Genomic DNA, 11980 nt, shown 5'->3' on the forward strand with positions numbered 1-11980 from the left:
ATTGTGTTACCTCACTCAGGATGATGCCCTCCAGGTCCAACCATTTGCCTAGGAATTTCATAAATTCATTCTTTTTAATAGCTGAGTAGTACTCCATTCATAGAGCACTTCATTAGAGATTTTTCTACTTCTCTCATGTTTAATGTTCCAAATAGATTTTAAAAACTGGTTGAGTGCATATTACTTTTAGCTTCAGAATATGTAAGAGGCATTTAACTATTATAAGTTACTTTGATGACTTGAAATTGTCAATAATGAGTTGTACATTTTAAAATAAATTTTATTAGTTTAATAAAAAATAAAAATAAAAATCCCTAAAAAAAGGTAACTTCCCAGCAGTAGTTAGACTGGGCTATGACTGAATGACAGGCCACCACAGCTAGCCACCCCGACCTATGAAATGGAGCTATCTCAGGCTCCAAAGATTCTTTAGTTCAATTGCCTCTTCAAAAAGATTTGGCTGATGGCAATGTGATGTTGTGATCCTCAGAGGGTCTGCCCCTAGGGCGATTTCCAGGAAGCACCCATAGCTCCCAAGTTCCTAAGCTCTTGCCATTAGCTTTCTGTCTGAGGAGCTAATGCCCCTTGGTTAACTCCCAGGCAATCATTTCCTGTGGCCACTCTGTCTTTTTATTTCCACAAACATGCTGTCTATCCCAGCCATTTTTTTTTGCACTTTGCCCAGCTTCTGTTCAAACTCATTACATCACTGTACTGCTATCCATGGGAAGGCAGAAGACCGTGCACTGAAAGGAAAGGTCAGATAAAAATAACCAGCGAAGGGCTCAGTAAGAGACCACAGACCTGAGGGCAGAACTATCCAGGTTCGGGACCACTGAATCACTCGCTGCCTTTGTGACTCTGGTCTTGCACTGTATCTGAATCTCAATTTCTTCACCTGCAGGACAGGGCTAACCATTATACACTTTGTCCTAAAGGTCAAGGTAGCATTCAATGTTGTAAACTTTTTGTTTCCAGCATTTTATAACTATTTGTTCTATTGAATTATCACAGTGCAAAGAACTGTCTTCAGTCAAGGAGGAAGTGATTTTCAGGATGGCCAGCCCATACTGACACCATATAACACCCAGGGAGGATTTGCCCAAGCCTTTCTAGCTGTGATAGTTTCTGCTCTTCATTGAGGGGATTTTACATCCTTTTCCTTCAGACACTCTGGGGCCTGAGAAGTGAGAGCTGAGATTACAACTCAGCTCCTAGAATGTTTCCCCACATAAAACAAGACCGCAGGCCAGCATCAGGTGATGCAACCCACTCAAATGCCTCTCTTAAAGTTCCCATCATCCTTGTATTGCTCCCACTTAAGAGAACAGAAAATTAGCAAAACTCTATAACTTGCCCTACTTTATAGAGCCAAGTGAGGTTTCACCAGCTGCAAAGATAAAGGGGATTGCCAGTCACACCACGATTTTTTTCCCTCAAAGGCTCAGACATTGCCCTGTCTCATGCAGGGCTTTGCAACCACATTACCCAAAGAAGCCCTCTCCTTTTCTTTAGAGAACTGGACTTTCAGTCTAGAAATCTGTTCAAAGCATTCAGGGATGTTACTGAGACACGGCCAGGAAACCTGGGATTGCATGTGTGTGTGTTCCAATAATAAAACCAACAGACCACCAACAGGAAAACAGGTTTCCAAAGCTTCAACTTTCCATTCGTTCAAAAGTAACCCTGTGTTAACAAAGTACGTGTCAGTGCCATGCGCAGGAAAAAGATCCCGCTTTTTCTCTTAGTGTCAAGGAAATATTGGACGATAATATAGTTTCAGATAAGCTGAAAGGTTCAAAGGAGCTCGTAGGATGAGTAAAACCAGCAAGGCAAAGCTGGGACTCAGCACAGTGAGGGACCTCAGGGCCAGTTACTTTTTAGTTGTGGTTTCCAAGTTCCAGTTTAAAAGTTCATCCATTTATCTGCCTATCAGTTATTCCAGCCACTGGATACATGCAACGAAGAGGGATCTACTACTCACCAAACACTCTCTCAGACTCTCTCATGGGGAGTGGGTTAAAGCAGTGCTTTAAGTCTATGAAGAGGGTAAGACTGGAGTAATAGACCAAACAGATGAACCAAACAAGCTGATCCCAGGTACTTAAAGGCACCTTGAATGACATAGAATGTGAGGATCTAGGTTTACCCTCCCACTAGAAGGAGGGTAGTCAGGGAGATGTCCCCTCAGTTGGCATCTTAGATGAGACCTGAATGAGAAGGAGCCTGTTTTGTGGGGTAAAAAGAGATCTAGACAGGGAAGCTCAACAACTCAAAGATTCTGCAATGAGCAGGGAAGAAGAGCAAGGTGGGCAATTTAGGAAGGAGTCTGAAACAAGAAGCTATCATGTAGGTTCTGAATAGGGGTTAAATGCTTAGTGTTGGCTTTAGAAACGGTCTGAATGCTTGGTGCAGAACCATCTCAGGAGGGACCAGTGGTGGTAGTAGATGTGGTGGTTTGTAAGACTCCTGATGCCTTTGCATTAAGTTGGAAAGAAGACTCCAAAGCCTCAAGCCTGAGCTCCCAAATGCTTAAAGGCACTTGATTGATAAAAGGGAGGCTGACATTATTTTAATAGCATCTCTGGTTACATACAACACTGCCAAGAAAATCATTTGATTATTATTTTTTCAGGGGTACAGGTTGGTGTGGCTGCTAGTTAGCAATGGCATGCATAGGCCACTCAGTATAAGAAGGCATTTCACTGGGGTTTCTGGGGAACTGTATGCTGGCCTTTTGGTCTCCCCCTAGCACAGAACAGTATCTAGGAAATTAATTCTTCCTTCTGGCTGAAATGCAAAATTGCAGAAACCTTTTGCTACATATGGCTGGCCACTCTCAAGAGAGCAGACTCCCTTGGTGGCGCATACATTATTAGAGGCCATTTGTCAGTTTCCATCTATAACTATGGATAGCAGGAGGGAAGCCCGAGACTACGCAGGCTGAGGTGAATTGTCTTTGGGTTCAACCCTAAGCTACTTTGGAAGAGCTATCAGATCCCTGCAAGGTTCTTCTCAAAGGGCTGGAGGTAAAGCCTTTTGCTGGGGCTTATGCCACAAGGTCAGTCTGCACATAAATCATCATTATAAAATACGCTGGGAGGTATGATGGCGCTGGATGCCTAAAAAGGTCCGCAAGGCAAGCTCCATCCATTGTTGTCATCACAGGTGGCAGAGGGGAGTGACAAGACACTAGCACGTTGCTAAAAAGTAGCTCGGTACAATAAAGCGCGCTATGTATGTACCATGTGTGTCACAGATTTTTTCGGGATTTCTGGAAGTTTTCTTTCTCCTTTCTTCTTCTTCTTTTTTTTTTTTCCTCCAAGTTCCGCCTTCCCCGCTTTACAGTCAAACTGGCCCCAGCTGTGCATCGCCTTTTGACTCCATCTGTCCTTCCGCTGAGGAGGTGGGGTTCTCTCGCCAAATAGAGAGCACAAGTTTGTCTCCTTAAAGTGACCATATAACCCCCACCTTCCTTGGAGCCATGGGCAGGCTCGCTGCAGGGGCTGTTCTGAGGATGGAGAGAGCGAGCTTAGGGGCAAGCCTCTTCCCTAACCCAGTCCACTTTGCTCGCAAAGCCAAGCCAGACAACCCCATCAGCATCACTGTCTGGGGCTGCGTGTCCATCCGGCTAGCCGTTTTTAGTCCTACAGAACCGAGGCTCGCAGGTTGGAATTCATCCCGGTGCGGTGCGAGCCGCATCACGCACGGGGAGGGGACTAAGGAGTAGGAGGCCCAGTCAGAGGGGGCTCCGCGGAGTCACCAGCGCCGGGAGACGCGGGGGGGTGGAGTGGGGTGGGTGGGGGAGCGGCCGCCCCTGTAGCAGTCTGCTGCCCGAGCGGCCCCTCCCACCGTTCCTCCCGCCCCGCGCCCTCTCGGCCTCCCCGCCCTTTCTCCACCCCCTTCCCAGCCGGATCCCCTTCCTCTCCGTGTGCGCGCTTTAAATAATTTCCTCCTTTTTGGCAAAAGAAATAATGCACCTGACTTTACCAGGGGGAAACAGCCAGCCGAGCAGAACAAGGAACAGATGTAAAAGGAATAGAAGAAGAGAGAAAAAGCGATGGGACTCCCTTAAAGACATCCAGAGGCTGGAGAGGTGGCCGCGGAGGCAGAGGCAGCTAGAGCCGCCCCCGCCTGCGTGAGCTGCGGCCAGAGGACGTCTGCACCAGTTGCAGATGCCACCTTGGGAACTCCTGGGTCTTTTGGTTTGTTTGCCAAACAAAGTCTTTTCTTCTCTGGCTTAATACTGAAGAGACTCCTGGGTTGTTCTGAGATCCCAATACAAGCTGGCAGCTAACCGGAGCCTTCTTCCTAAAGAGCTGGAGGAGAAATGAGCCCTGCTGGGCGAAAGATGGGTGAAGGGCGTCAGCCGGCGGGGTCACTCCGTGGGCGGCCCCGCGGCGCCGGGGTGCAGAGCTCCCTGCTCCGGCTTTTCGTCCACGCCTGGCTGTGGGCAGCCTCGGGCTCGTCTGCCCAGGTGTTCAACCTCAGCCTCTCGGTGGACGAGGGGCTGCCCCCGGACACACTGGTGGGTGACATTCGCGCGGGGTTGCCAGCCGCTCAGCAACAGGAAGGGAATGGCTTTTTTCTGTCGGAGGACTCGGATGACTCCCCGCTGCTGGACGACTTCCACGTGCACCCGGACACTGGTATCATCCGCACCGCTCGGCGTCTGGACCGCGAGCGGCGGGACCACTACAGCTTCGTGGCCGCCACGCTGTTGGGAGAGGTGGTACAGGTGGAGATCCGCATCAACGACGTGAACGACCATTCCCCTCGCTTTCCCCGCGACTCCCTGCAGCTGGACGTGTCGGAACTCAGCCCGCCTGGGACCGCGTTCCGCCTGCCAGGAGCCCAGGACCCGGACGCGGGGCTGTTCAGCATCCAGGGCTACACTTTGCTGCAAGCTTCCGACCTGCCCCAGGATCCCACAGGACCCTTCTTCCAATTGCGCTACGGGACGCCGGGGTTACCGGGGTCGCCTTCCCTGCCCATGTCCTCATCACCGCTGGAACCCTTAGACTTGGTGCTACTGCGGCGCTTGGACCGAGAGGCGGCGGCAGCGCACGAGCTGCACATTGAAGCGTGGGACGGTGGCAGCCCTCGGCGCACCGGCCTCCTGCACGTGCAGCTGCGTGTGTTGGATGAGAACGACAACCCGCCAGTTTTCGAGCAGGGCGAGTACCGCGCCACAGTAAGTGAGGACGCCCAGCCGGGCGCTGAGGTTTGTCGCGTGCGTGCTACCGATCGCGACTTGGGCCCCAATGGCTTGGTACGCTACAGTATCCGGGAGCGGCAAGTGCCCGTGGCGAGCGCAGGTGGCGGGCCACTGGGTGATCCGGGTTATTTCTCTGTGGAGGAGCTGAGCGGCGTAGTGCGGGTGCAAAGACCTTTAGACCGGGAGGAGCAGGCCTGGCACCAGCTGGTGATACAGGCCCGCGACGGGGGCGCCGAGCCAGAGGTAGCCACCGTGCGCGTGTCCATTGACGTGCTGGACGTGAATGACAACCCTCCTGCCATCCACCTGCTCTTCCTCACCGAGGGAGGTGCGGTCCAGGTCTCTGAGGGCGCCCACCCAGGCGACTACGTGGCTCGAGTCTCCGTGTCCGATGCCGATGGTGACCCAGAGAATGAAGAGGAGGCTGCGGGGGTGCTTGGTGCACGCCTCCTTGGGGCAGGCAACATAAAGTTGTCCTTGGAAGGTGGGAACGGAGTCTTTGCGCTGCGGCCTGGTGGTTCACCTGGAGTATTTTTCCTTTGCATCGAGGGCCTCTTGGACAGGGAAAGCCAAGATCTATACGAGTTAAGACTAGTGGCCACCGATGCAGGGTCCCCGCCATTGAGCACGGAGGAGTCGCTGTTGCTCTGGGTCTCGGACCTCAATGACCAGCCACCTGTCTTTAGCCAGGAGCATTACTGGGCCTCCGTGTCTGAAGCCGCTGTCCCTGGCACCTCGGTGGTTTGGGTCAGCGCTTTAGATGCTGACCAGGCGGGCACTGATCACGCTAGGCTGCGATATGAGCTAGTGCAACTCTCAGATCCCTGCCAGTCTGAGGCTCTGTCACCCGAGGAAGAGTGTGTGCCATCCTTCAGCATCAATCCGGACAACGGTTTGATCAGCACCATCCGAGCTCTAGACAGAGAGGTCCAGGAGACAGTGGAGCTGAGAGTGGTGGCCCAGGACCTTGGAGAGCCGCCACTTTCTGCCACCTGTCTGGTGACCATTACAGTGGATGATGTGAATGACAATGAGCCCGTTTTCCGGAGGCAGGTGTATAATGTCACTCTCGCGGAGCATGCTGCAGTTGGACATTGCTTTCTGCAGGTGAGGATATCAGGCCTCTGGGTCCCGCTCAAGGCCGAGGATGGATGCTGAGGATTTAAATGTGTCTGGGATAATGTGACATAGGTGCTGTGCCCCGTTGCAGAAGCAAAGATACCTTCTGCAGACCCTCCAGTGAGACGCGAGAGAGCTCATTATCTAATCTCCAAAGCTTTGGGTTATGTCTTGGCCCTGTGATCTCTAAGGTCCTTTCTCCATCACAGTATACATTTTCTTGGAATTTTCTTCTGGGACCCCAGTTTCCTTCACATTGGATTGCTCCCAAGTTCAGTTGGGAGGCACTACCCATTGTCCCAAAGCAGATCTCAGGCTGTAGGCAATGCCATACACTTTTGAGAACTTTATATGGTGTCTCAGGACTCAGGGTAACCTTCTCTTTTCCAAACATTGAAACCCTTTTGAGTGACTACCTACTTCCGAAGTCCCTCTTACTCTCTTTCCCACCTGCTTTGGGAGTTTACCAAGGTTATGGATGACATCAAGTCATTGTAGCTATCACTTTTGTGGGCTGAGAGCCTCCAGTGAGGACTTAGTGCTGGACAGGAGACTCACCCAGTACACTATGGTTATCCCAGGGCCTGTGCTTTGCTATTTGACTTGGGTGTGTTCTTGAGAGTTCTTGGGATCTTTCCTGTGCTATCAGAATGCTGTGTTCTGACTTTCAGGCTGCCCATCCTTATCGCTTCTCTTATTCTTACCTGCTGTTAGATAAGCACATTTCCAGGACTGACTTAGTCTCTCCAGGATAAACTGAAGAAATAAGGAGGTGAAATTCGACTGGCTGCTGGACTGAGTTTACGATTTAATTAGCACCCACGTCTGTGTAGATTTCAGACCTCTGCTCTGAACTCCCGGCTTTACAGTTACAACGGCCAGGCTTTAGCTTTTATAAAGTACGCTCCTGGTAACCTCTAGATAAGTGAGGTGCTTCTATACTGGAAAAATGGGTTTTCAGTGTTGCTGATATCTTTTTAGCTTTGTAGTTAACAGTACTCTTATCCCTTCTCTAGCTTCTGGAAATGTGGGTCATGACCATATGGGGTAGTATGAGAGAATATGGGGACTGTAAAAAGTGTAACAACATTAAAGAGGGATTCCTGGTACCCCTCATCAGTGTTACATCATGTGACTTCACTGCGGTCTTGCTTCTGAGCACACAGCTTGTGCTCTTGGTATTGCATGTGCTTGCAGATCACATAGCACTAGTGAATGTCACCAGATACACTGGCTCTCAGCCTGAGACTCTCATTTGGATTGCGGTATTTATTTTGTTATTTTTATTAATTTTTACCATATATAGGAACATTTGCATATATAATATATACCTATTCAATATATACTTATCAAACACATATTTAATAAATATAAATACACATGTCTTATATAATATACTATTATATAATTACTGTTTAACAAAGATTCAGGGTCTGTTGTAGCCAGAGTTAGCTTTGAACTTCCTATGTAAGCTTCTACCTCTCAAGTTGTGGAACTGCAGGCTTCTAGGATCTCCATTTTTGCTCTTGTAAGCATACTGCTTTAACTATAGAAAACAGGTACTTTTAACATTTCCCCACTGTTATCCTTTAATATGTAGACAACAAATTAGCATATCATTGGCTCGTTTTGCATTAGAATATTTGATTTTAAAAGTTGCCTTCTGAGTTGTTGACTTTCATTACAACTTTCCAGTGAATTTTGACTTGGGGTTAGCAGAAAATTTACAATAATTTCTAAAATGGTTGTCTTAGTTAGGGTTTAACTGCTGTGAACAAACACCACGACCAAGGCAACTCTTATAAGGACAATATTTAATTGGGACTGGCTTACAGGTTCAGAGTTTCAGTCCATTATCATCAAGGCAAGAGCATGGCAGCATCCAAGCAGGCACGGTGCAGAAGGAGCTGAGAGTTCTACATCTTTATATGAAGGCTGCTAGTGGAAGAGTGACTTCCAGGCAGCTAGGGTGAAAGCCTTAAAGCCCACACCCACAGTGACACACCTCCAACAAGGCCACACCTCCAAATAGTGCCACTCCCTGGCACTAAGCATATTCAAACCATGACAATGGTCTTAGATATACATCTGCAATTTTGTTGTGTGTATTTCCATGAAGCTATATTTTCAATACTGATAATTAAAAGATCAAAATGTGAATCAGTTCTGAAAAACACTGAATATATTTGACATCCTGCAGTATCAAACATTCAGTCAGGGCAAATTCTCTGTGCAAAATTAAACAAGAACACCCATTGTATTAACGTGAGAAATTGGTTTTGTCTTTAATACATGTTAAAATTATCTGCCAAACAACTACCTTAAAATAAATTTATTTATGAGTTATTATCAATAGATGGTTAACCTCCATACCTATTTATATACATAGAGGCCCACGGTATTATAAAGATGTCATGTGTGGTGCAGCAGTTTCCACTGTAGCTGATCATCAGCTTGCATTTATCCATAGGAGGCTTGAAAAGCAGTCATTCCTCACTACTGATATGAACAAGTCCACAAGTGTCAGTGACTAACACCACCAAAGAGTGTTTCATCTTTTTTAACCAGAGTCTGATGTCATAAAGGATAGAGGTGATCATCTGCTTAAGGTGGAGGAAACCTTGACAGTGATGTATTAATCCCACCAATTATCCAGAGATCAGCCATGTAGACTCAGGAATACTGCAGAAGAGGCTGAGACATGGAGGGGGCCGTAGATGCCCAGTGTGCAAAGATAGTCCCATCAGATTTGAACTATGACATCATGATAGGGTAACGGTTAGATAGGGTAATTCTCAAGACTGCTTCTACTTGGTAGGCTTGATGGGCTTGGCATGATACTAATAAAATACAGCTTCGTTTGCAGGAGAAAAGATGGGCTCACTGTGACTGTTTTGATTAGAGCCTATCAGTAGAGTTGCTTCTAACACTTCAGTATTCTGCCACCAGGGATAACTTTATCCCCTCCCATCTCCACGTGTCCTGGATCCATTATGGAGGCTCATCTAGGCTCAAGCTGCATCTTTGACAGTTTTCCAGCTTTCCCAGTGCTGCTAGAGACAGTATGAAGTTGTGCTGATTGGAATTCTGGAAATTCCAGGGATCTGTCTAGCCACTGAAGAGTGGTTGAGACCCTCTACCTTAGACTCTGACGGCTGCTCTTCACTAGCTGCGACTGTCCCCTAAACTCCAGGGTGTTTTCTTTCTGTGTTTTTATTCTCCCTTTCTTCCTTTCCCTCACCTATTCCCTCTCCACTGTTTCTTCAGTTGTTAAGTATAGATGCTTACTGCATAGTCCAGAACTCACTATCTGCCTCAGACTTTCACACAATGGAATTAAAACTGGGTCAAAATAACCCTTTCTCTTTATAAGCTGCTTGTCTTGAGTATTTTGTTACAGTACAGGAGAGCTGAGTATGGCAGCTGTGGGCCCTTGCCTCAATTGCCTTCATTCCTTTCTCCATACCTCCTCCTTATTGACATCCCCTTCTTAATAACATACTACCCAGAGTTCCTGTCAGTGTCTTAATGTTCTGGTCTAGATTAAGGCTCCTCAAACTTTCCCAATGGTCGCTTCTTTGTTCTGAGAAATTTTTATGAGATCTGGGCATATAGTTGTATAAGTAGACAAATTAAACATCTACTGATAATACATTATAAAATAATTGATCATTACACATATACTTTTGTCATTTATTAAAGAAAAAGCATATTTATGTAATAAGGGGATGAATGTGCCTGGTTAATTTTACATAAAGAATTAACTCTTGGGTGCGTATTTAATATTGCAGTATGTAGAATATCTTTAGTGTGTTTTGGAGTTGATCCATGGTTTGGTCTTATAATAATCATTGCTGAGAATACTGCACAGCATAAATAATGGAGCACAAGATGGTAGAAGCATGTTTAGGCTAGTTAGAAAAGAAATTCTTTCTTAATCTCAAGCCAAAACCCATTGAATGTGAAAGTCAAGTCAGCAACGAAGTCAGCAGTTTTTTAAAGTTAAGCATTCTGACACAAAACAATGCGATTTGTTCATGCTAAGGAATGACAGGAGGAACATATTTAAAGTCTTTGTTTTCTGTAATGAAAACATTATGCTTCTATAAGACTAGACAACTTTGTAAGAACAGCAAAAAGCCCCATAGCACAAACAGTCTGGAATGCTAGCTGAAGTGTTTCAGGCAGGATTTGTGGGTGCTGCCTGGGGTCTGCCAGGTGAGGTGCAAGGTGCATTTACCACCAGAGTTGCAGTGATGTTGCCCTTGCCACACGGGTGATTGCTGTCACAAACTCCCTGGACTCATTACATGTTGGATTTTCATGTAACCTTTGGTGGCTGTTGCACATTTAGCAACCTTATATTTATGCCAAATGTTTTGTGACTCCCACATTGAATTATGGGACTGCATGGGACTGTGATACATAGTACAGAAAGCTGTTGTTTTGACAGAGAGGGAGTCACTCTGAGATACCACCAAGTTCAGGTGTCTAACCTGAGAGTATTTTTTTCTCAGTTTACCAACGCAAAAACTTTAGCCTAAAAAAAAAAAAAAAAAAAAAAAAAAAGGACTCCCTCTGCTGTAATATGAGCTATGCTCATGGCTTCTACTTACAATCAGATCTTAAAACAGTATTAACCACAGCCCACAGCTCTTATACCAGCATTACACTAGCATGAGCCCAAAACTACTACTTTATAGTCCCACGAGAATCAGGAGAATTCATCCACTAACTAACTCATTTATTTAATCAAGCAGTGTGATGGTTTGTATATGTTTGGCCTTGGCAGTGGCACTATTAGGAGGTGTGGTCTTGTTGGAGTAGGTATGGCCTTGTTAAAGGAAGTATGTCACTGTGAGGAGTGGTCTTTGAGACCCTCCTCTTAGTTATGTGGGAGCCAGTCTTCTCCTGGCTTCCTTTCAATGAAGATATAGAACGCTCATCTTCTCCAGCACCATGTCTTCCTGGAAGCTGCCATGCTTCCACCTTGATGATAATGGACTGATCCTATGAACCTGTAAGCCAGCCCCAATTAAAGGTTGACTTTATAAGAGTTGCCTTGTCATGATGTGTCTTCACAGCATTAAAATCCAAACTGAGACAGTCACATCCATTAAATAAAGCATAGCAGGTGAGTATTTACCGAGCAGTACCGGTTACATGGCAGAACAGATCTTGGTGCTGGGGACATAGTGGGGAGTACAGTGGTCAGGTCTTGTGGGGATTGGGGTCCAGTGTTCTGTCTCTCTTCCCTGTCAGGCTCCTGGCCTCTACTTGGTACCCATTTCCCCCTGGTCTGACTTTCCTCTGACACTGTGCTAAATTCTGCCTACCACATCCAATGGGCTCTTCAGTCTTCTGTGACCTGTTTACCCCTGGAGTGTTCTGGACTTGTACCTGCCTACTTCCCCTTTTCTGGATGCATCTGTCCCTGCACACTCAGGATAGCAGAGACTTTCCTGAATCATCTGTCTTCCTTTTACCCTCTTTTTTATTTACTTACTCTCGTCTTCAATGTCCTAGAAGCCCCCTTTCCCCACCTAAGGATCAGTCTCTTTTATAAGCTTCTGAGTCATGGTTGTGTGTGTGTGTGAGAGAGAGAGAGAGAGAGGGAGAAGGAGAGGGAGAGGGGGGAGGGGG

General features: G+C 46.9%; 1 protein-coding gene across 1 annotated transcript in view; it reads left to right on the top strand.

Annotated features, from left to right (window-relative positions):
• Nucleotides 1-4171: 4171 nt before the first annotated feature.
• The window catches only part of Dchs2 (dachsous cadherin-related 2), a 215712-nt gene continuing 207903 nt past the window's right edge, over nt 4172-11980 (top strand). The window contains exon 1 of the mRNA XM_029475593.1: nt 4172-6325. Within this exon, the coding sequence (XP_029331453.1) occupies nt 4331-6325 (1995 nt within the window). The 5' untranslated portion in view covers nt 4172-4330. The remainder of the gene's footprint in view (nt 6326-11980) is intronic.

This window comes from Mus caroli, chromosome 3 (assembly GCF_900094665.2).
Source record: "Mus caroli chromosome 3, CAROLI_EIJ_v1.1, whole genome shotgun sequence".
NCBI lineage: Eukaryota > Metazoa > Chordata > Mammalia > Rodentia > Muridae > Mus > Mus caroli.